This window comes from Excalfactoria chinensis, chromosome 8 (genome assembly GCF_039878825.1).
Source record: "Excalfactoria chinensis isolate bCotChi1 chromosome 8, bCotChi1.hap2, whole genome shotgun sequence".
NCBI classification, from domain to species: Eukaryota; Metazoa; Chordata; class Aves; order Galliformes; family Phasianidae; genus Excalfactoria; species Excalfactoria chinensis.
The window spans coordinates 20,188,573-20,214,084 of record NC_092832.1 but is presented as its reverse complement, the minus strand read 5'-3'; the positions used below and the strand labels follow the sequence as shown (position 1 = coordinate 20,214,084).

The following is a 25,512-nucleotide window of genomic DNA, read 5'->3' as shown; positions in this document are numbered from 1 at the left end:
CTCCGAGAAGCCGAGCTTTGCCGTCGAACCGCTGCCGGCCGCGAACCCCCGGAGCCCCGGGGAGGAGCCCGGTTTGGTGGGGGGCAAAGAAGGTTTCGGGGCTGCAATCTCCCTTTGTGCGGGGCATCCTCGCATCTCCCCGCCTTCGGAGAATAGTCTTCTTTGCACACAACCGTGACGGTTTCCCGATGTTTTGCTCGTATCGATATATTGGGGCTGGGGGTGGGGGGGGAATTTATTCAGTCGGTTGTGCGGACAAACTGAGGACACATTGGAGAGCTGTGCGGAGCGCACCTCTTACTCTTCTCCGCGAAGATGCGCTGATTTAAATGCGGTTATTTCTTTATCGGGTCTGTTTAAAGCCCGACGGTAGGGAGAAATCAGAAAGATTTTGTGAAAACAGAGAGGAACTCTTATTAATTCTTAGGGAAGGGGGGAGAATTAAAACTAAGGAGTTTGCATCGAAGCAATCCCAAAATCTCCCGTGTTTATGGCGACAAGAGAGTGACATCGCGGTCGGAGGGGTCGGGATTTGTCGTGCCCGGGCTGCCAGCAGCAACTCGGGAACGGCCAAGGAGACGTCGATCTCCCCCAACCCCCTTCCAGCACACGGCGGGACCCTTCCACATTAATTTCAACGGAGGATGATGCAAAGTTTGGCAGCCACTCGTGCGGGTTTTTGCACCCAGGGACCGCGGCTCTTGCGAGCCACAGGTCGGGGGGAGGATCTGGTACCGGCCGAGCTTTTGGGAGACGGGGGGAACTTCCAGGCGAACGACCGAATTTGGGGCAGCATCGCCCGCCCGCCCCTTGCTCACCCCCGCCTCAACTCGTTGTGGTTTGCGGGGTAGCGATGGTGCTGCTTGAAAATTCGGTGTACGGGCTGGGGGCGGGGGGGGGGATCCCTGCGTAGAGTCACCCCAAAACAGGTACCTCGTGAGCTTTGCGGGATGATGCCCCCGCAGCCCCAGCGACGGAGGCCCCCGAAAAAAGCGCCCTCGAAAAGCGATGACCGCAATAAAAGAGCCGAGTTTCTCCCGATCGGTTTGTAGGACAAAAGCGGGTGGTTATCAATTATCGGGTCTGGGGGAAAGGCAGCGCGAGGGCTCCTCTCCTTCTAAGGGAGAGAGGGCTGGGAGGGATGGAAGAGATTTAAATAGATTTACCCCAAGCAAACCCCTCACCCCTCTCTTTGCCGGGACAATCGCTTGGCTCCGTATAACCTCTGCAAAAAAAGTATATATACGATAAAAATAAATACAAGAAAGTGGCACTCGGAGCCTCGGGTGCCTTGAGACAGACCAATTCCTTCTTCTTTTCTTTTTTCTTTTTATGGTCAGAATTTGTACAAAATATCAAGCTCAAATTAAAAGGTCCTCTCCCCCCCTCTTATTCTTTCTTGTTCCCTTAATTCCTGTCTAAACGGTTTTGCTCTGGGAGAAGAAATCTTTTCTATAGGAGGGAGAGAGGGAAAAAAAACCTTCAAGAAGAGAAGGGTATTATTGTTTTAATCCTCTTACCCGCAGTCATTTTAAAACAGGGTGTTTTGGAGCCTGAAATGGCGTCTTGTCTCCCAATCCTATCCTAAATCCTTCTGGGCTGGGAGAGAATCTAAAGGCAAGGAGCTGGCATCTATTAGCAATCTCTCTAAAGGCTTTAAACTGCTCTTTCTGCTGCGAAGGCATGGCAAAGCTGAAAAGCAAATAGAGCCACGGCTGCAGCTAGTGGGCTCTGCCAGATCCCAGCCCGGCCGCTTGGACGGGGGTACCTGCGGAGATCCCGCAGAGAGGGAAAGAAAAGGGGAAGAAAAAAAGGGAAGGAAAGGAAAAGTGGGGGGAGGGAGAAGAAATTAAAAACCAAACAAGGAAAGAAAAAGAGGGGTTTCCTATTTTTATGTCCTGAAAAAAAATTTAGATTGTCCGTATAGATACATATATAAAACACAAATAAATCAGGGCGGTTTAGTGGTTGCCTCTTCCCTATTAAAGTGTCCCCCCCCCTCGCCTCCTCTTTCTTCGCTTTCCCTCTCCTCGCCCTCGCAGAGCCGCCCCCAGCCCTAAGGCTCCTCGCATTGTCCCCAATTTCACCCGTCCCGTCTCAAAAGAGGGGTACAGGAGGGGGGCCGGGAGCAGCTCAGTGGTTTAACGCAGGGAGATTATCGGGGAGAGGAAAACTTCAGGGCGTGCTGTTAAGCGGGGAGTAGGGAGGGGGACACAGGTTCCCTCCCCTATGCCTTACAAACCCCCATCGCCCCCCACCCCCGGGTTCAGCCCTCCTCCCTCCGGCAGCATCCCGTCCGCTCCCAGAGATTTAATTAGGCGTTTACACCTCGGCTTGGAGTAAATGACTGGTAAGAAGTGTTGGTGAAGGTGGAGGGGGGGGGGGTTAGAAGGGGAAAGGCAAGGGGGGGTGGGGGGGGAATCTATCAGCTGCCCCGTTTTGATTGACAGGATGGAGGACCATTGAAAATCCTGCTGGGTAGCTCCCGGGTCGTTCTGAAGCTCCTTTTAAAAATCCTTCTTCAATGCTGCCTCCCGGTAGATGGCAGCTCCGCCGGGCGCGGAAGCAGCGCGGAGACAACGCGGACGGATGGAGTAGGGCGGGTCGGGGCGCAGCGCAGCGCCCGCTCCCCACGCGTGTCCCCGCTCCCACTGCGGGCGGAGAGGCTTCGCCGCCGCCCCAGGTAGGATCCCAACACCCACCCGAGTGGGTTCCGTGGGGGAAGTAAGGAGAGTTCAGGGGTGGCTGAGCGGGATGGAGGGGAGTTCCTCTGTGGGAGAGTTCGCGGGGACGCCGGCAAGGCGAGAAGGGGAAGCGCAGCACAGATCCCATTCCCCGCGGTGCGCGTTTTCTTTCTCTTTCTGTTTTCCTCTATTTGGAGCGTATCGGTGCGTTCTTAAAGAAAAATAATATTAATTAAAAAAAGGTTAAAAAGCCAACTCTAGACGTAGGGCCGCTCTGCGGTCGGGGACGGCGGCGATGTACTTTTGGCAGCCGGGAGGAACGGGTGGGGGGTGCGCATCCTTCGTTTGCCACGATCCGGGTGAGAGCAACTTTCTTCTATTTACATAACGATGTTTTAATAAACGGTGCAGCCGCCGGGCGGGGAAAGCATCGGTGAGTGAGAGCGAGCCGGGACGGAGCGGTGCGTCCCGGAGTGGGGTGGGGGGGGACAACGGGGTTTCTTCCCGATGCCGCTGAAGTTAAGCAAAGAGGGGGCAGCGTCAAAACTCCGCAGTGCTACGGTATGTTTCTATGGGAAATCACCCCCCCAAATCCCTCAAGGTTGGGCACTGGCCCCCAAGGATTTGGGGACGTTACTTTCCCCACTCTCACTCTTAGAGGTACATAAACCCCGACCCCGCGCTGTCAGACTGGGTTGATGAATGAAGGGCTCCGCAGTCGAAACCTATTTACACCTCCATTACGGGGCTGACCAAACGGGGAGCAGCATGCATATTTTTACCGCCTGAGATCTCATACATCTCCGCCAAAGCCGCCCCTCGGGCCACGGGAGAACGGCTCGGGAGGGGGGGAGGGAAGGAAGTCCGCGTTAGGAGAGGCTGAGGGGACACCGGGACCGCGACTACCGTGACAGGGACACGTAGAGGTCGAAGGGACCTCACCGGAGTAGGGGTCCCGCCCGGGGATGGGGGGACACGGGCTCCTTCCTGCAGGCAAAACGAAGCGCTCCAGGAAAAGCGCTCTGAGAAGTCCGTTTTCCGAGAGAGATGCGCTTTAACCCCGAGGTTTGCCGCGACAGTCATTATTATTATTATTATTTATTATTATTATTATTTTCCTTTTTTTACTTTCCATGGAAGTGCCCCTCCTGGAGCCCTGTGCCCCCCCGCCCCCTGAGCGCTCCTCCGCTACCGTTCGCGTTGATTTCCAAGCAGTCGTGCAGTTCGGAGGCATCCCCTCGAGCTTTAGCACGACCCGGCTCAGCGCATCCCGGCCCAAATCCCCGTTATCCTCCGGGATCGTCTCGGTCTCAACCCGCCCGACCTTTTCCCCAAAGGGGGAAAATCCACTTTATCCCGATGGGATGCGGGCCTTGCTCGGCCCCCTTCCGAAACGAAAAGAGCAGCCAAAGCGTGGGAGCGCGGTGGGCTCAGCCCCGCAGCTCTCATCGCACTGTTGTCGGGCTCCGGCGGGTCGGGCTCAGGCTGTGCTCAGTGCCGGGGGGGAGGGAAAAAAAATTAAGAAAGAAAAGAAGAAATCTTCTGCTCTCGGCCCCATCCCGTCCCCTCCGGCGGCCCCCTCCAGTTCCACTTGGTTAGCTCAAGTTTTCCATGTAAATGACAGTAATAAATATCTAATCATGTCCCGCAGCCATCGGCGGCTCGCCGAGCAGCCGGCATTAATGAGACATCCCGGGGACGTGGGGCATGGGGGTGGGGGAAGAAGAAAGAGAAGAAAATTAGCGAGGAGCAAAGTTTAAAGCTCTCCTTTAAAAGGGTGTCAAACGCAGAGCTGCTCCGGAGGGGGGGGGGGGGCTACGGTGCTCCCCTCTTCCTCCGTAGCCATCGCACCTGTGGGTCCCACCGGGACTCAACCCCGTCCCCTCCGATTAACTCTTTGCAATTAACCCACCCAGCCCGGCCCCAACCCCTCGAGGCTGCCTGCACCCCTCCCCTCAACCCTCGGACAATGAATGAGGCTGCGGTGAGCGCTTCGTGTTGCTGGGGGTTTGGGGGTGGAGGGGTGGGTATGGAGAGGAGTTAAGGCTGAAATTAAACCGTGAGAGTTGGATTTGTTCTCCTAACGCTAAACAAATGGAGTGATTACCTTCTTTCCAAACGCATCAGTCATACTACATTAAGTAGCAGAGAGCTAATTATCCCAATTAGGAGGCTGATTTATAATTAATGGCTTGGACCAAGTGATAATTGGATGTTAATGGATAACAGTTTTGTCTGCAGTCGCCTCCCGCTTCCCCCAAAGGCAGAGCTGGAGGGGCTTTTCTCTCCTCACACCTCTGCCCTGCAGCACAAAGCAAATGAGGGGGGAAATCTGCTCCCGGCAGAGGCCACGTTCCGGGTGTCGCTGAGCAGTGTCTGTAGGATGACCACTAGCATCCTTTTCCCCACCTTTTCGAGCCATTCCTGCCTCTTTTCATCCCCTTTCCGAGCCCTGGGCAGCTCGCTCAGACTGGGTTGTCCCATGTCCCCGTGTGCGACAGCCTTTTGGCTTTTGGATGGTGTTTCTAAGCTCAGTTTTTCTGTTTAGGTACATAACAGAGAGCAGAAAATTCCTGAACGACTGTGAGCAGCTTCAACTCTGCTACCCCACAGCTGATGAGTGGTTGTGTTAAGTTTCACCAATGTATTCAATGCAAACATGTATCCAAAGTTGTTGTATGGAAGCAGGTAGAGTGGCTTGCCAGATTGTCCTGATAATTTAAAGATAACTCAATAGGCAATTGGGATGTTCTCAGTGTTGCTGCTTCTTCTACCTGCACCAAATGAGCAGAGCAGATCCTGCAAGTCAGGGAGAAGCAATGTAGTCATGGGGTGAGTGAATACAGAGGGTTTTGATCCTTGTGCAGTGTATTTCTCCTTTAAAAGAAGGAGTTCTTCTGAGAAAAGAGGGCATCCTAAAGAAAAGAAGTGAGAAGGAGCAGGGCATCTCTCCTCTGTGTCACCCCCATTGCCAGCTCTGCCAAAGCAGAGATGCTGCAGGAAGGATGTGGGATGCAGCTCCCATGATGTGATGTGGTTATTGCTGTGGTAGGGCAATGTTTCAGCTTGAAGCAATGTGTTCTAAGGCTGCAGGTACATTCGGTTGGAGGATTCTCAGGGGCATCCCAAACCCAGCTCATTGATGGATGTCAGCTGAGGTTCAGCGCTGAGTTCCAGTCCCTGCGTCAGAACAGAAACACGGCTTCATTTGACAAAAGCATTAAGTGAAAAACATTAAGAAGATGGAAAGCCCAAATTTTCTAACTCTACAGAGCCACCGATAATTGTCTTACTTTGGGGTAACACATTGAAACATGCCTGTTGCAACATGTGCAAAATACTGAAATGCAGCTATATAGGTATCAGTATAAATTCACAGTGCATCAGGATTGCTCGAAACCTTTAGCCTTTTGCCTCCAGCCCACACCAGTCCAAAAGCTTCTGGGATTGATTATTTCTTATTTCGGTTGACTCCACTGGGTTTGGGATCAGGCCTTTCATTTATGGGTTTCAAAGCACAGCCACAGCCCGTGGGAAGGATAAGGTCCCCTAAGGAGTGAGGGAGTGGGAATAGGGCTGAGCAGTGCTTGCAGCCAGGGCTGTGGGTGGGCCACGGCACAGACGTGGTTTTCTCCTGGTAGCTGCTGCAAGGCTCCTTAGGGAGAGATTGCAGCCAGAGCAAACACTGCTTGGGGGAAAGCTGCTTCAATCCGCCCTGATGACAACTTGCAAAGTGTTTTATGGGGAGAGGGTGCTTGGGTGTTCAGCTGCTCTGCCTGTCTTACGGGCTCAGATCACCTGCTGGTGGCCAAAGCGCATTGCTTACCTTGGCAGTTGTGCTCATCTTGATGCGTGCAGCCAAGCGCTTACGGGATGCGGTGAGTCACGGTGCCTGCAGCTCTCCCCATCTCCCATCAGTGGTTTTAGGGGAACACATCTCCCTCCAGCTCATGAGAAGTCCTGGTGTAGAAGCAGAGGTTTTTTAAGTGGAAGGAGGAATATTGGTGTTGTTATCCTTATAAAGGAGGAAAACTTGAAACATCTGCCTTGTTCTTTTAAGGTATTAAAAATGGCCCAGAATTGTGTGATTTGCTGGGGCTTCCTTTCAAGATTATTATTATCGCAGAATCACTGAGGTTGGAAAAGACTGCTAAGATCATCTAGTCCAACCGCCAAAACATCACCACCACTAGCACCAAACCATATCCCTCATCATTTGACTTGTCTGTCATTTTGCCTTATAGCCAACCTTGCAGCTGGAAAGGCATCTAGAATAGAAAAGCATCTAGATTCTATGATTCAAAACTCATTTCCTGTGCCAAATGGGGGCAAACTCTTACAATAAAGCACAAACCTGCTGCATGTCACAAAGGTGCACTACTCATCTGCTCTCAGTTTAAAACCTGGGGGTCAGTGGATGAGCAGTGATGGTAGGTGCTTGTCTTTCTCTGCTTGGAGGGAAAGCAGAGGGAACACAGTGTGTGTTCCTCACCTCATGATGGGTAGGAATCTCCACGGGCTGCCCCTGATGCTGCCAGGAGACCTGAAGGCACTTTGGGATCTCTTGAGTCTTCCTTGTTGTTGGGTTTGAAAAATCAACTTTGCCAACTTTAAGGCAAACAAAATGGTGCTTCTTGAGCAAAGCCATTTTCATGACAGTGAGAGGAAGAGCTGAACCAGACAACCCACATACAAATACTACTGAGCCAGAAACATGCTTGTTTTGGAAGGGGCAAGGGGGAAGGGACTTTTTTTCCCTTATACAAACAGCCAAGTCAAACAATTCAATCTGTTTGTGAATTCAGCATCCTCAGGGTTACCCCACAGGTGGGCTTAGGACAGGTTGGAAGCAGGGATGGACTGAGAGGTGCGAGTGGTGCAGTCCATTGGAGCCCAGATCAGTGTGATATTGACATCTATGGGCACAGCACAGGGCTTTGTGTGCTCCCATCCTCTGCACCGGGTAGGCTGCAGAGTTCAAGTCTCACCACAGCTCTCGTCAGAGGAAATCTGCCTAAAAAAATGTGATTTTAAGTTTTTTGTTGTTCTGATTGAGCTGGAAGCAGAATGAAATCCTGGAAGTAGAGATGTTCGTAATGTGAGCTTATTTACCCCGGAAAATATTTATGCCTCAACGTGAATTACAGGATCTCTTATTGAGGGTTGAATCCCTCCAAGGGAGCTGATTCGCAAGCACTGATTTTCACCTGCATATCACTGTGAGCACCATAGTGATGTTTAGCAATCCCAGTCTTGTCTCTGCTCTGCACACCATTGGGGTCCAAGCCTTAAAAGCCGTGCCTGACTCAAAAAATAGGTTGAGTGAGTGTGTTTCTTTTTTATTTTATTCTGTTATATTTTACTTTTGACTGGGAGAGGCTGCTCTCAAAGCACACTTCCGCAAGCAAAGACCCTGGAAATTCCTTAGCCAGGATCTGTCTGATCAGTCACTTGGTGCTGATATCTGAGGAGGGGGGAAGGCAATTTCCCAAAAGCCTTAAATAAAAATCACAGTGACCAATAAGCATTCCTGCTGCATCCAGGCTCAGCTGCTCGCATCACCATGTCCTGCGAGCCCTAAAACTTCCCCATCCCAGCAGGATGCTCTCAGGTTTGCCTTTGAAAACCTACAAACCTAATAACTCCAGTTTTGCTTTCATTGGGCTGTGACTTGTCCAGACAGACCAGGTGTAATTAAGATCTCACTCTGTGCTTAGAAATTAAAGGTTGTTCAATCCCAGAATTTGAACAGATGTAAAAAATATCACCAGTACTTAAGAAATGGGGAAGCTTGATATATATATATATTTTTTTCCTATTTTTTGAGAGCTGTTCCTTGATTTCAGCCCTTTGGAAGGGTTGTTTTATGGTGCATGTTGGTTTCAGACTTGACATTTGAATGGGAAAATATGATGTGTTGCAGTATTGGAAATTACTTATATTTCATCCCCTACAAAGGTGAGATTACTGAATGTCTGAGGGAACGACCTCATGTGAGGCACAAAACTGATTTATGGCAGGCTGGTTATTATCTTACATGATTTTGGACCTTTATACAAAGATTTAGGGATATAAAAAAAAACAAGATTGAAGAAAACCTCTTGCAAGGACTATTTGTTCAGAACCTCGTAGGCATGTAACTCATTTAGCACCAAGTACATATAAAACATCTGTCCGCCTATGGATGGAGCCTCTTTCCCTGTGCTGTCAGATAGGCAGGGGCAGAGATTTGTTATCCATCTTGCGGATTTGAAGTGTTTCTGAGTAAGGACTCGGAGCGTGAAATCACAAAGCAGAGCAGCCCTCGGAGGGGGGGAATATTTTGTTGCGACTTCGGTTTTGATGAGGCTTATTGCCAGCAGTAATAATGGGGATACTGTCAGCACAAACTGCTTTCTGTTCTCCCCTGTTAATAGTGACCAGATTCCTGTGCTTGGCAAAGAGAATGCAAGCAGGAATTCACATTGACCGAGCAGATTTGCCAGGCTGCAAGACTGCAACTTTGCTTATACATGGCAAGGTTGCTCCCATATTGCTGTCAGGATCCCAAAATGCCAACAACAAGGCGTAGGTCCCCAGTAAGCACCAGGCTATTTTTCCATATCTTTACATTATTTTTTCTTGTTTGATCTTCCCCAGTGTTTTTCCCATTCCCAAGCAGTGTCTTGCTTCCTGGCACAGACCTGATGCAGAGCATCTCTGGCTCCTCTTTTTTTCTTCAGAAATGAAGGATGGTGTTGAAATCCACTTCTACCAATGAGCTGTCAAAATCCAGATGTCACTTGTTTAGCGCAGTTTATCCCTTTCTATATAAAGAAGCCCTTATACACTCCACTTCTCCCCAGTTTTTGGAAAGATGTAATGAAATGAGAACACCCCACAGTGTCCACCAGCTAAATGAGGGCTCCAGCATCCTATTCCTTACCCCTCCAAGTAAATTTTTGTCTTCCTTATCATATAGTCAAAGAATCATCTGAGTCGGAAGGAGCCCTTAAAAGCCATCCTGTCCAACTCCCCTGCAATGAACAGGGACACCTGCAGCTCCATCAGGTGCACAGAGCCCCGTCCAGCCTGACCTTGGGTGTCTCCCAGGATGGGGCACCCACCACCTTGCTGGGCAACCTGTGCTTCATAGGTTTTATTGCCCCATTCTTCATGAAAGCTTCTGAGGATCCTGTGTAGGTCTGTCAGTTTAGAAACCTCAAATAGCTTAGATTAGAAGGGAACCCAAGATCATCCATTTCCAACTCACCTGCTGCAGGGAGGGTTGAAATTTAGTCTCAGTACTTTCTTGAGCTTGGGATGGCTCAGTATTGGGAGAGTATATACTCTCCTCTTACAGCCAAGCTGCCATGGACGTCCTCACTCAGCACAGCGCAGCATGGGGACGGCTCTGCGGCATTGACGTGAGCTCTGAGGCCAGCTCCATGACACTTGGGCTGCAGCAATCGATACATTTCTGACCTAACGAGTTTTGTCAGTTGTGTATTTTTGTTGAATGCCTCACGTGCAGCTGGCGTGCAAACCAAGAGACTGACTGGTGACTTATGGGATGGGAGAGTGAAGGGGTGAATGAGGAGAGGAGCAAGCAGAAAATGTCCCTCAACAAAATATCTGAGTGAAATTAGTACAGCTTTAGGTCTTATTTGTTATTATTATTATTATCATTATTATTTTCCCTCTAGAGGGGAAAGATGCGGATGTTTGTTGCAAGGCACTTTGCAGAATACTTCAGTATCCAATTTTAAGATTGTTCTTTTCAGACTGTTTCAGCTCAATGCATGCAGGAACACAGGCCAAAAGGAACAGGAGTTTCACCTGGTTTTCTCCTCTTTGTGTCTTGTTTCAGTATGAAGGGTTAAATAGGAGATTTTCAAGTGTTTTATACAAATTGAGAAGTCAGAGTCACTGTGTTTGACGATACTGACTTTCAGAGCCAAATTTCCCCTATATGCTACATTAAGTGCAAAAAATCACACCACTCATGCTATGAATTCATGAGAATTTGAGGCTTCTGGGGCTAATGTTGGGAAGGGAATAGTGGGAGTGCTCAACGATAGCAGAGTTCTCATCACCAGTCATAAATCTGCACATTGCTTTGCATCAAATTAAGCAGCAGTAGCAGAGGAGTTTTTTGGGACTGGGTTGGTATTGTTGGGCTTAAAAGGAGAAGAGCAGGGAGCTTCTCCTACAACATCAGGCAAAATGCAAGATGCAGGTGGCTGCGCTCAGCCTCCTCCCAGGCCCTCCAACCAGCCAGACACATAAAAGATGCATTTGCAGATTCTGGAAATTAAAACCATCTATACAGCCAGTGGGGAGGGATCAGCTTATTTGGTTGCTTAATGAAATATAAAGATTATTTTAACCAGTGTAAGCACTATTCGACAGCTTGTGAAACACAGCGGTGGCTTGATGAATGGCTTTCTCCATTAAAAAAAATTGCTGTATGATGTCTTTTAAATATTTAATTTATTGAGGTTGGAGCGTGCTCGGAGCTGACGGTTAAATGGGAGCTGTTTTCTATCTCAGTTAATGTTGCCTATGAGTTCAAATTGTATCACACAGTAGGTGTACGATATAGAACCATAGAATCATTAAGGCTAGAAAAGACCTCTAAGATTATCTAGTCCATTTGTCCACGTACCACCAGTGCTGCCCACTAAACTAAAATTCCTTAGTACCTCATCTCCATGTTTCTTGAACATCTCCAGGGACTGTGACTCAACCACCTACCTGGGCAGCCTGTGCCAAAGCATCGCCACTCTTCCAGATAAGTGTTTCCTAATATCCAACTTGAATGTCCTCCGGCACGACCTGAGGCCATTCCTTCTTGTCCTATCACTCTTACCTGGGAGAAGAGATTGACCCCCATCTCACCACAACCACCTTTCCAGTAGTTGTAGAGGGCAATAAGGTCTCCCCTGAACCTGCTCTTCTACAGCCTGAGCAATTCCAGTTCTCTCAGCCATTCCTCATAAGACCTGTGCTCCAACCCCCTCACCAGCTTTGTTGCCCTTCTCTGGATGCTCTTCAGGGCCTTAATGTCTTTCTTGTGGAGATGAGCCTGAAACTGAACATGATACTCAAGTTGTGGGGGATGATTACCTCCCTGCTCCTGCTGGCTGCACTATTTCTGAATGGAACCTGGTCTGATATTCGTGCTGTGCAGGTGACAGAATTTTCCATCCTAACAGGATTGCTACTTACTGCATCCTTTGCTGCATACTCCTAAAATGGCAGGAGTCAGGCTACCTCCCTCCAATGATCCAATGATCAGTGGTCGGAACTGTTTTCTAAGAGGTTGCCTACACATCCTGCCTGCTTTCCTTCAGCTAGTGCAGCCGAGCTTCTTGCTCTCACTGGCCATTCATGGTACTGTCTTTCCAGATGATGACCTGCTGGTGTAAACGGTGTAGCTACAGATTTATTTTCCTTTACACTGCATGCTTTTTTTCTTTTTTCTTTTTCCTCCTATCGTTTGGGTTTTGTTACCAACAACCTTAAGGAAAATGGGTGGAAATAAATTACATGAGTCGGTTCAGATAGTCTGACATTATAGCAATGGGCCTGTGGAACAGCACACTGTAGACAATGATAGGAAGAAACATTCAGCTACGATGGAGCTGGGTTGGTTCATTAAAAGCAATGATAATATGATTTCTTTTATTATGGTACATATGTGACAGTGCTTAAAAATCCCTTCTGCATATCATGTGTAGTATGTAGTCAGATATTGATCTCTAAGTTCGGTAGCCATATTGGTGTCACTGGTGTTTTAGGAGCATCTGTCCCTAAACCTGCAGCCGTTGCAAGTTTGGGAATGAGTTTGGGATCAGCGCTTCCAAAGATTTGGCTGCTGTTTTGCAGGTTGATGTCGCCATGCAGCACTATGGGGTGAACGGATACTCCCTTCATGCCATGAACTCACTGAGCGCCATGTACAACCTGCACCAGCAGGCAGCCCAGCAAGCACAGCACGCTCCTGACTACCGGCCCTCGGTGCATGCCCTCACCCTGGCAGAGAGACTGGCTGGTAAGAACAACCCACGGCTTCTGCCCTTCCCTGGCAAAAGCCTTTGTTTCTTGCACCTTGCAGATCTCTTTCTCAGTAGGGAACACAAACCCTTGGCTTGACCTGTTTTCCTGTAATTGATAGAGACCTGAACATTTACTCATACTACGATAAGTCAAAACCAACTGCTCTGCTTTTCAGCCTAACATAAGCACCCAAATCTTGCTGAGACTGTCAGTCTTCTGCAGTTCAAATGGCCAACAGCAGCCACACTAGCACTCTGGTCACAGCTTGGATGTGGTGTGGCAGACCAGATCTGACACAGGAAGCAGCAGAAGCATTGCAGTAGTATGCAGAAGCTAAAGTTATCACTTTGCTGTGCATGCAACTCTAGAGCCCTTTCCAGAACAGACACATCTTACTTGACCAACTACAAATTGCTCATCTGCTTTAAACAAGCTTCGTAGCTGTCTGATTTATTGACAACAACAAAAAAAAGGTGAACTTTCAGGGCAGTCCACTCAAGTGAGTATATCATGTAGGCAAAGTGGTGAAGGTCTTGGCCTCTATCAGTGAACCACTCAAGTCTTCACAGCAGTAAATTTCCCTTATCCATCTGCTGAAGGAAATGCTAGTAGTGGCCTCCTTAAAATGATTCCTTGGCCCACTCACTGCAGCCTATGAGATCTCTAGGAGGCCATAGGGCAGAACTGGGAGTCACTGCCTCAAAAAAAAGGGGATTCAGAGAGGAGAGAGGAGACTGATCCTGTCTCTATTAACCACCGGCTGCAGAGTGAGGATATGTGAGCATTTTGCTTGTCCTGATCACTGATTCTCTCATGCCCTAACCATTCCAACACGTAGGTGGGAAAGGGGATTGGATGATCCCAAACCTCACAGACCTTGGGTCTCAATGTGCCCCTCTCCTAAACACAAGTATCTCATGAAAGACTTTTGTCATCACCTGTTATCTTTTATACTACATCATGGAGGACTTAATGCTTTTGACCTTAACTAGGGTAAAAGAAGAGGAAGATAAAACGATGAAATAAAAAGATCTTCTGGTATTGTTGACTGGGAGATTCAATTGGTCTTTCAACCTCTTATCTTTAAAATTAATGTCCCACCTGGAAGCCTTTCTGAATTAAATCCCGCAGCCCCCTTGTCTGCTTATCTTTGGTAGAAGAAATGCATTACATACCTATGAGCTAGTTTCTTTGCAATTGCTCCACATTCTGTTACTTCTGAATATCTTTCAGTGCAGGGTTATAGATCTCATTTGCCTTCTAGGGACAGTCAGAATAAAGCAGCACAAAAGCAAATGACCTTAAGTCAGAAAACAGAGGTTTCTGATTGTGACTGCAAGGCCTCACCTTCAATTTATATTCTCCTTCTTGCACAAAGCCTGAGAACATAGTAAAAACATTAAAATAATTGCTGGTGAGCTCTCGTTGGAGTGACCAAACTTAATGCATGAGCTGCTGCCTCTGGGGAGCTGGTTGGTCTAACGCTGCTAACTCTGCTCTAGAAATTTGGGAGTATTACAGCCTCCAGGTAGGGTGTTAAACTAGCGTCCTTTCTCCTGCTTTCTCCTTCTTGAAGCACAAATGTTAGCTTTGTAAAACATTTAGGAGTAGTTTCAGCTTCAGGTCATCGCCTCCAAAGTGGCAGCTTTTTCCAGTTTTAATTCCCCAAGAGCTTGGATACCTTGAACACAAAGGTCTCTTGTACACACCCAGGACCATATTGCATTTGGCCGAAGCCCTTTACCCCAATCAAGTCTTCTCCAGGTTGCCAAAACCACACTGCTTTGGCAATAGCCTGGAAAGGCGCTGCAAATGCTGACCTAGAATGAAACAGCTGGAAGCTGGGAAGAGGAATGCTTGAGCGGTGCAGGGCTGATTCGCTACGCTCGTTAGCTGACATATTTGGAATCCAGCTGCGTGGTTCTAGGGCTGGCCTGACAGCGGGTTTTCTTTTACTGTTTACATTCATGCCACGATACTCATGACAAAGGCACAAACAAACAGCGGCGAGAGCCTTCATCTGGCTCCTCACATTGATAATGCTGATTTTTCTCCCTGGTAGGTTGTTTTCTAGTGTGTTTATCCCTTTCTTCTACTGGAAGTCACATTCTTAACTGAATTAAAAATGATACCAGACACCGCTAAAGCTCTTTCTACATTTTCCTCTTTGAGAGCAAACCTCTCGCCAGACTGAGCATTTCATTCCAGCACTGAAGCACAACATGTCCCAACTTGAGTAACGTAGGGATTTTTTTTTTTCTCATACTAAAATAACTTATTTTCGTTGATTTAAGATCTTTCTACTCCCACCAACTGTTGTGCAATAATAACGCCTGTGGTAAAATAATAAGCCCTTAAACGTGGGCCTCAGATTTCCCCCAGCCTGAATTTCTTCTCTGCCCTCAATTTTGTGAGCACAGTTTGCAATGTCAAAGCCTCTGAGCAGCTTCTCTACCAAGAAAGGCTCAGCACACGAGCTCGGCTTGCAATCAGCAGAGCTGGGTTGGGTTCCTGGCTGCCTTTTCTACCCCAGATGCTGGAGTGTGTCCATGCTCAGTAAAGCACGTGCTTTCAAGCTAAACACAAAAGCACATGAGCTTAAGTGCTTTCCTGAAATGGAGCCCAGGACCACTTTCTAGTGTCATGCCTTGAAGACTACAATGAGCAACACACAAGATGCCATAGAATAGCGAGCTCAGCCTGGTTTCTGGGAAGGTGCATATCTTCTAGTGCAGCTACAGCCACAAAACAGGCTTGGATTTGAGTTGCATGGGCTCTCCCCACTGATCAGCGCACCACGTCATGGCAGCACTGAAGCCTATCAAAACTCTGCCCACGGCTTCAAGAAGAACATGACACACAATGTTGGATTCCTCTCCCAGTTGCCACAGGGAATTCACACACCTTATTATCAGTTGTGTTTCTTAACAAAAGAAACATTAAGGGCTGCATATCATCATGTTCCACATCACTGACACTGGTTTATTTCAATCAAATTTAGCTCAGGAGTCTCAATAATTCCCACAGTTGTGATAGAAATAGTTTTCAGCTCCAGAAGAAGCTTCCTAGTCTCAGGTTTTACCCCCTCAGACACTTCAGCTAACCAGTAAAAAGCATGCATGGGTTTTATTAGATCTAGAGCCCACGAAAACACCACTGTATTGGCTCATCTGGTGTTAGCAAGTGCTTCATTCAACTGTCAGCATACAAATTCCAATAATTAAATTGGCCACTTTTCTTGTTTTCCAACGGCTGTACATTTCAAGACATCATTTTGGAGGCACGTTATGGATCCCAGCATCGCAAACAAAGGCGAAGTCGCACAGCCTTCACTGCCCAGCAGCTGGAGGCACTGGAGAAGACCTTCCAGAAGACACACTATCCAGATGTAGTGATGAGAGAGCGGCTGGCTATGTGCACAAATCTGCCTGAAGCCAGAGTCCAGGTACTGCTGTTACATGGGTTTGTGAGTGGGGATGATTAAATGAATGTATTGGGGTTACAGAATTATAATATTGTTTGAGCTTGAAGGAACCTTTAAAGGCCATCTGGTCCAACTCCTGTGCAATGAACAGGGACACCTACAGTTCCATCAGGTGCTCAGAGCCTAGTCCAGTCTGATCTTGAATATCTCCAGGAATGGGGCATCCAACACCTCTCTGGGCAGCTTGTGCCAGTGCCTCACCACCCTAATTGTAAAACTCCTTTTCCTTATATCCAATCTAATTCTCCCCTCTTTTAGTTATAAACCATTTCCTCTTGTTCTGTCACAATGGACCTGGAGGGCTGACGAGCTCTCTTGGTCTTTCAAGATATTCCCAGTGTAACAAAAGATTTTGTGGCAGGTAAGATTATCAGTGAAGAGAGAGAAAAAACAACCAAACACACACAAAAAAGAGCCCCAACTCCTAAGCCATTCAGCTGAAGTCACAACATATGCTAAAGAAATTCTGAACCCACAGCGTCTTTTTTTAATTTAGGGTTGTCTGAAGCACACACTGGTTTTCATCTGTTCTTTCACATTTCTTTGGGGGAAATTTTAGAAACATCAACAGAAGTCTACTTATTTATTTATTTGCAAGGCTTTTCTGGCTTTCTCAGAGGAGCAGAAACCCAAGTAATTCCATCTGCTCTTTTCCACCAGTGTCAATAATTGTAACATCTCAGGCCAAGGTTTGATTTTTTCATATTTTTTTTTAAGTTCTTACTTGTGCAACTTGCTTCACAACCTGCTGGTGGGCCGGTTCTGTCATTGTTGGGCTTTAAAAGCAAGCTTTTCAGTGGGGACCAACAGTGGAAAAAAATAATTATTTTATATAAAAGTCAAGCTATTTTGACCTTCATCATTTCTGTTTCTTCATCTATCTAACCAAAAAACCCCACTAACGATATTTACAAATACACTTCTTTCAATCCATGTCTACTGATTCTAGATAAGGAAACACGGATTCTCCCTCCCCTTCCCTAGATTCATTTTCAAGATACCAGACTATACCTGTAATGACTTATGATTATAATGACTTGCTTTAACTGTCTCTTCTGTAGTTTTGATGCACTCAGAATGACTTTGTCAATGACCATTCAGAGCACTTTCCAGTGTTGTATATCCAAACAAAACTATCAGTCATTCTGACTGGATGCAACAACCTGATTAACTTAAACAAAACAAAACAAAACAATGAGGTGTCTTAAAGAACAAACATATGACTGATGTTTTTAGATACATTTATTGTGCTACTCATAGAAGTGCTAACAAAAAGTTAAAACTCAACAAAGTGGAATGAGGTCTGAGCACAGTGGTACTGCAGTATTTCATACGTAGGAGTCTCCTGAATTTGCTCTACTGAATGACGCTGAATTTGGCATTATGTATGATTTTCACCATTTTTCCCCTTTACCATTTGTGACATTGAAGGTTTGGTTCAAGAACCGAAGGGCCAAATTCCGGAAGAAGCAGCGTAGCCTGCAGAAGGAGCAGCTGCAGAAGCAGAAGGATTGTGAAGGCAGCCATAGCGAGGGGAAGACAGAACCACCTGTGCTGGAGACCCAGTCCACAATACCTGACACTGAGAAGACCCAGAGCATCCCAAGTGAGGTGAGCACGGACCTCAACCTAACCCTGTCAGAGCAGTCAGCCAGCGAGTCAGCGCCTGAGGACCAGACTGACAGAGAGGAGGAGTTTAAGAGCACCTTGGATGAGGCTAAAGTGGACAAGAGCCCTGGTGTGGACAGCAAGGCTTTGAACTGCAAGAGAGCGAGCCCAAAAGCAGGTGAGGGGCAGAATCTTGGTGGTGATTGGGATCAGGACCTTGGTGTATCCAAAGGGGATGCTGGTGGTTGGGCATTAACCCTTATTGCCTAAGGTCTGGGTGCTTGCAATGTAGGCTGCCCAGACTTGTCTTCTTGTCCCCATCGCTAAATGTGTCCCATGGAGGGTGTGATATTTATTGAAGCAGAATGGCAGAAAGAACAAAGACCTTCTGCTCAGGTTACAACTTGGGGAGAACAGTGTCCATTAAGAGCAAGAAAACCACGGTGAAGATGTCAGCTCCATTTCTAGGAAATAAGGTGCTTGGACTGGACATGTGTTTTAGTCTTCCCATGTTAACACAACTCTTCTCTTTTGCAATCTTGTTGCACAAGAGAAGACCTCGCTGCAGTCTGAACCCTATTGGGTGCAGATGAGCACCCACATCCACCCTGCCAAAATAACCTCTGTTCCCTCTGTGTCCTGATGCAGAGTCTCCCATCAGCGCGACTGTGACTCCTTCATCTAGCAGTGGCCTGGCTCAAACTCACTCCTACTCCTCCTCACCCCTGAGCCTCTTCCGCCTGCAGGAACAATTCCGCCAGCACATGGCAGCTACCAACAACTTGGTCCATTACTCCTCCTTCGAAATGGGGACACCGTCTGCTATGCCCTACTTAGGCATGAATGTCAACATGGCACCTCTGAGCTCCCTGCACTGTCAGTCGTACTACCAATCGCTCTCCCACGCTCAGCAGGTCTGGTCCTCGCCCATCCTGCAGGCCTCAAGCTCTCTTCCAAGCCTGAACAGTAAAACAACAAGTATTGAGAACCTAAGGCTCCGGGCAAAGCAGCATGCAGCATCCCTTGGGCTTGACACCCTACCCAACTGACTGCCAGATGGGCAACCATTGCCCATAAGAAGATGCACCAGAGGTCAGAACCAGACATATCACTCCTGGAACCCCTCCACCCTCATCTCTTCCTGGAGTAAGGTGCTCCCTATCAGGGGAAACTTTGCATTTACTAACGTCTTACTAGAACCACAACTGCATCAGACATTGCTACTGGCTTAGTCTTCTTTAAATATTTAAGGAGGAAGGGGGAGAGGATGTGTGTTTAGATAGATGAACTATCTCTTTGGACTGCTCTGAGTTAAGCCTGTAACATTCAGAAAGAGCCCCCTCACCTCGTCCCTTCGATAATGTGCCAACTTGTGTTCTTTACACCCTTTTCTGTTGTCAGTGCATTCTTTGGGAAAACAAAGAGTCCTGCCTTGTCTTGTACATAGTTTACAATGTTGAAAGCATCCATCGCCCGTGTGTTACTGCCAGTGTTACAGAACTGTGGCCTCTTTCGCTTTTATTCCCCTTTCTCTCTCAGTTTTGGTAGCTAGTCCCAAAGTCACAAATCAGCCACGCTCCCAACCTCAGCTTGCAGCTAGTTGCTCTTCTTGGGTTCAGAGTCTCAATGGTGCTTAGAGCAAAGAAAAACCATTATGCAACTCACGGCTCCACTTCTCTCTTCTCTACTAAAGCTGGTACTATAACAGCCAGGAAATGATGCAACGGTGAATTTCCTGTTTAAGCACTTCCAAAAAGGCAAGCGTTTTTTCCTTTACTTTCTAATAGCACTTGTTCACAGACAGAGGACAAAATACTGGCCAAACGCTGCTGGCTGGGGAGAAAAATGAAAGCCAAATTCACACAATTACTTTTGACTCGATTGTTTCCTCTTTGGTCTTCAGTGAAGTATAAACTCCCCTATTTACAAATTATGGGGTTTTCTTTTTGGAGAGCATTTTGGTCTAGCTTCAACAATAGAGAACAACAAAAACTTTGTATGAACTCCCACTGTGTTCATACACCGTGAATTATATGGTTCCTTGACAAAACCACGATTAATGCAAGCTGTTCTTAGAAATACGCTCTGATCACCAAATTCTACCCTCAAGCTGTGCAGCTTCAGACCATGGTTAGCAAGTGAGAATGTAACAAGTGAAAAATGCTGCAGTGCTGGAGGCCAAGCGGGGTGATAAACAGGGGCTTTCTATCCTCTGCAGCAAGGAGTGGATACGCTTGCCGAAGGTACAATGTCCTCAAGTAACCAAAACTCACCAACTCCAAAGTGATTTCAGTCCGCAGTTTTGGCCTCATTTCTCTGGAATGACCCTTCATTTTAGTAATCCATCCAGAGTGTTTTTCCTTCTTGAGAAGCAACCTCTCTGCCAACCCAAAGGACTTCGTGTTTTTTTCCCCAAACCAAATAAATCCTTTGAACTCACTGCACCAAGCAGCAGGGAGGGAGGAAACCCGGATCTAATCTAATATTGCCTAGGACCAAAAATGCAGACTGGCTCTGTGGCAGGTGCTAGGTTGGAATCCAAAGGGTGTCAGCTGGATCTGCCATGAATGTGCTGGGCTTACTCACTGCAGGCCATCATCTGGTCCCTACTTGATTTGAAGAAGAAATGTAGATGCAACTTGTGCATAGCCTCTTGCTCCTGTCTTACTTCATACTAATGCAGAAGCCATGGGTTGAGTTACCTCTTTAAACACGAGGTGGAAAGAGTGTTTTCAACTCCAATAACGCATCTAAATTCCTTAAACTGAAACATAAGAGTAGCCAAATTTGGTTGGAAATGATGCTTTATCCCTCTTAAAATTGTAGCAAGAAAGGGAAGGGCAGCTCACTGACCGCAGAAGCTTCCAAGGTAAATGGAACACCTTCCCTAAATAGTTCTGCTCTGCCAAATACTTCAGTTTGGGCCTTTTTTTCTTTCCTTAGTTTTACTGATTTTGTCAGATCGGGTCCCATGACCAGCAGAATTCTATGCTTTGCCAAAAACCAAATGCATCTGTAGGACGTCAATTTTTGGATGCCACTTTCAAAGGACTCCAATTAAATTAAAACCACCAAAGCACATTTACTGTCTCTGAAAAGATCCTTTGAACATCCCAGCTTTCACTTTGGTAGCACTGGGTGCCTGTCACCCAAACCAGAGACATCAGAACAAAGCTTTCGTTTTTGTCCTCTCCTTCTCCAAAAGGCCATAAGCCACCCTTTTTATCACCGGGGCAAATACAGCCCTTCCATGGGATCTCCCTGCTCGTCTGTCTCCATCTAATGCAGCCACATCACATTTCTTGTGTTGAGATTGTTCTGAATTGGGATTAAATTAGGTAATATTTTAACATAACAGGAAAACAAAACAAAACAAAACACATTATTGCTTCAAACCTGTGTAAACCCACTGAGATATTTAGTGCTGATTTTCTTAATTTTTATTTACTTATGGCCGAAATTCACCAAAACTTCCACAGTGAGAGCAAGCTTACGCATAATGCAAAAACTGATTTGGAAGTACAAAAAGCAGGAATTCAGGCTCCCAGCTTGTATAACTCCATAAAGAATTATCTGTCAAAGCAGACCCTTTCCTGCAAATTGTTTTAATGCCTCTGGGAATTTGGAAAAAAAAATAGGAAAAAAAATATATAAAGAGGAACTCCCCAACCAATTCAAGGCTGTATATATTATATACAGTGGAAAGACTGAGGGGAATGGTACTGTGTCATTCCTCTTCACGTTTCAAAAGCCTGAAAACGTTATTGAGTGAAAAGGACAGATGCAAACCTTCCCGACTGCTGATGGTGAAGGTGAACTCTGCTTGTTCCCTGTTCTTTCTGAGCTGTTTGGGAAAGTGAGTCTGTTGATGGAGTCTCAGAAACAGAACAGAAAGAGGATTCCCTCCCCTTGCTGTCCCTGCAGAGATCGGATCCACTTCCTTTCCTTGGTGAACCAGCCATGGCTTCAGCCCTTACTTATTGAATCTGTAAGGGTTTTAGTTATGGTCCATGCAGCACAAGGGCCCATGAGAAAACAAGTCATGATATTCAGGGTAGGAGTTTGCAGCAAAATTTCTCTTGCTCTGCAAGAGAAGTCTGATATATATTAATAAAATGAAAGGTAATTAAATGGTGCAGTAGAAATACCTGTAATGATGCTGGGAGGGGAAAAAAAAAAAAAAAAACAAAAACTGTTTTTTTTTTTTTTTTTCACTTTTTAAAATTATTTTTCTTTTTACATCAAACAAATGGAAATACCCTTTATGTTTTACCCTTTTTCCCTTGTTTCTATATGGGAACAAAGAACAGTGCAAGTTTTTCCCATCAAAAATCATCATTTAATGTGCAAGTAATACAAAAATGCTCCCAAACGTAAAAATAACCCTCAACAAATGGAGTTCTCCCTGAATCTCTTTTCTCACTGAGGCATTTTGAAATAAGGAATTCTAGCAGCTCCAGATCTCTGTTACCATTGCAGCCAGCCAAGGGCAGTTGGACACAGAGGGATCTGGATCTGTTTCTGTCCCATGTGCCATGCATGGTATTTCCATTGGCATGACAACTTAGAGCAACATCAGGACATTTCTGAGGAGTTCACATGAAAAGGATTAAACAAACGTCTGTAGAGAGGAAATATAAATTCAAATCTACCATATTCTATTAGTTTAATTACAGTAGCTATGAAACATAACTCAATTAGGCTTAAAAGGATTCAATTACAGAAATTTCCCGCTGGTTTTTACAAGCTGTGTTGATTTTTCTATCCCTCCTTCCTTACTCCTCCATGTACCCCTTGCTGATTTTTTACGACCTGTCCCAAAGCAATGCAATACACCTCCTGTGTTTACCATTGAGTGAAAAGAGCTATTTCTCCGAGTAGATCTGCTTTCAGTCCAGGCTTATGAGAGAAGGATAGGAAAAGATTGTTGCAAAAAGGAAAAATAGAAGTAAAAATCCAGCAAAGCATGAACAAACAAACAAAAAATTGTGTGTGGATTCTCACCGTGTCCCAAATCAGACCAGTGGTGATGAAACATCCTTTGCTTTCCAGACCTCTCAGATGCACTGTTTCATCCCAAGCTATGTGAACAGCAATGGTTACGTTGTCCCCTGGATTCTAGAGCTGCGAGATGCCTTGTCCCTGAAGGTGCTGAAGACCAAGTTGGATGGGACTCTGGGCAGTCTCATCTGGTGCCTGCTTTAGTGGCTGGCAGTCCTGTTCATGGCAGAGGGGTGGGTTTAGCTGATCTTTGAGGTTCCTTTCAACCCAACCCATTCTATGATTCTATGACTGTAAAGTAAGACCCCAACACTGCTTTGAATTGCTCTGATGCCACGGTAGAGCGATTGCACTGATTTCAAACGAAATTTAGCCCCAACATTAATTTGTAAAGAATAAAACATATGTCATATATTAACAGAATCATATCATTAATTTTTATTTTTGAAGCAGTCTGGGCTTCAGGCTGAAAGGCTTCTGCAAAACCCATAGTGCATCTGCTGCCCTACAAACGGCCAAAGCCTTTTAAAACTATCCTAGTTATTGAGCAGGTCAATCTCATGCTGGAGAAATTTAGGTGTGTCTGTGCAAAAGAAAACTACTTCTTGGTTTCCCTTCTCATGCCAGGAGGCAATCAATCTTTTCCCAGCTTCTGACCCAAGTTATACTGTTAACTCCAGTGTGTAAATGTGTTTGTGTGTCAAACCTACCTTGCAAAGGAACAATGGCTTCTAAAGGAAAACAAAAAGGAAAACAAAGTAATATACTGTACAGATTGCTGTAAAATTGAGCTGTAGTGTATGAACTTGTGCTTTAGGATTCACTATCGAGGAACTCAAACTTGTATCATATTTATTTATTCTGATAGGTAAAAGAAGAAGAAGAAGAAAAAAAGAGTTTATATTCATTTCAGAAAAGCTGCAGCATGATGCTATGTACCAATTGTGCCAGTCCTGCTTTCTGTAAAATTATTGCCTGTTTTCATACACCACTAATAAAAAGGGGGAAAAGAAAAATTTACTTTGTGCATCCTTCATTGACAGCTACCCAAGAAGACTGGCATGGGTGCAAGCAGCTCGACCAGTCAGTGGTAGCTGCAAGGGGTTTTTTAGCATGGGCTAGGCATTGGTGCCCCTGTGCACCGCTTCCACATGTCCTTGCAGGTGATGACATGTGCCATCAGCCATCATTCGGGGAAGGCAGCAAATGGCCAACCTCATGGGGATCAAGGAATCAGCATCTTGCTGTTAGAGTCCACTGCCTCCAGCTGGGGTGGCAAAGAAAAGTCCCCTTTGGCTGCAGGATACAGATGCTACTGAAAGGACAGGCACGATGGGTCTGCTTGCCAGGCATCTTCCAGCACAAACCAGGAGACAAAGTCATGTCTGATGCGGTGCAGGAGGGAGAGACATGACCAAAGAGAGAGCTTGGTTTAAAGGTTAAATCTGACTGTTCTCAAATGGTTGGGGCTTTCCTATGGTTTGGGGAATTTTCTAGTATTTTAATGGAAGATCTGTTGCCTTTTCTAGGTCAAGAAAGCCAGGATTGGCTGTGCTTGATATAGCATATACAATATAGCATAACTCATTCCTTTACAGTGCTACTCTCTGATTTAGTCAGAACATCACAGAGGTGGAGAGGCTTCTGTTTGGGTAAGAACCTGGTGATGATATCAAGGATTTTTCATCTCAGCTACAGATCTAATTTGATGCTTGATGGAGTTGATGGTGAAAAAAAAGTGTTTCCTGAAGTCACTGAGATTTTATTGATCTGTTAATGAAGCTCTTGAAAAAGAAACTGATCAGAGTGTCTTCTGCATAAACCTGACCAATATGACTTCCTAGGTTCTTTTCCCGAGTGCAGAAACACGTTAGTGGAAAAAATGCAGTAGGGAAAAAATAATTGGGAAAGTAAAGCAAGTTCATTTGTAATCGTGATTAATGTCTTTTCTGACATTCTCAAGAAAAGTGATTTTCTCTTAGACCAGGCAGAGAGCCAGGAACAGTGGGAATATGAACATAGTCTGAGAACAACCTGCCTGCAATATTTTTAGTTGATTTCTTTGGCCTATTTCTATCAGTGCCTTTGTGGATCATTTGATCACATGCACCCAAAATGTCAGTCATCCACCATTGCCTCAGAATACAACTATTTCTGTTTGTGCCCACCATGCGAGGATGGGTCACATAGCTTTATTAATCATCAGATTTCCTTTTTGAGTGCTGTTACAATTTTGCTTTGAGTATTAAAAACCCTTTGGGAAAGAGAGCAAGGAAGCTTCAGGGCTGTCAAATATCACGCTCACTATCTACAGGCATCACCATGGTTCTATGCAGTTATGACTTGATTTTGCCTGTGGCACACAAGGTAAATTCTGCCACCTGCTAAAACTGGAAGCCAAACTTCCAGGAAGTTCAAGGTGATATTTTGGCCCTAAGAGCCATGTCTGAAAGTTTGTTCCAGAAAAATACAATGTGAGGGGAAAAATAAGATTTGAAAGAGCTCCGGAGCTCAGTATTAACTGCACATGTGGCATTTTGATCCATTTCCATAAAGCATAACATAATATTTGCTAAAGAAGGAGGAGGAGGAAGGGGAAAAAAGACCACAGTTAATATTCTCCTTCGGATCCTCCATTTGCTGATTACTCTGCAAGCTGTGTAATTGGGTGTCTCTGGCAATATGATGAAATGT

At 46.1% G+C, this 25,512-nt stretch overlaps 1 protein-coding gene across 1 annotated transcript; it reads left to right on the top strand.

Moving 5' to 3' along the window:
* Window positions 1–2,529: 2,529 nt before the first annotated feature.
* DMBX1 (diencephalon/mesencephalon homeobox 1) lies at window positions 2,530–23,965 on the top strand. The gene is made up of 5 exons (XM_072343249.1): window positions 2,530–2,683; window positions 12,555–12,720; window positions 15,992–16,170; window positions 17,641–17,995; window positions 18,466–23,965. Exons 2-5 carry the CDS (start codon window positions 12,567–12,569, stop codon window positions 18,864–18,866), a joined length of 1,089 nt encoding a protein of 362 aa, XP_072199350.1. The 5' UTR covers window positions 2,530–2,683; window positions 12,555–12,566; the 3' UTR covers window positions 18,867–23,965.
* Window positions 23,966–25,512: the final 1,547 nt, after the last annotated feature.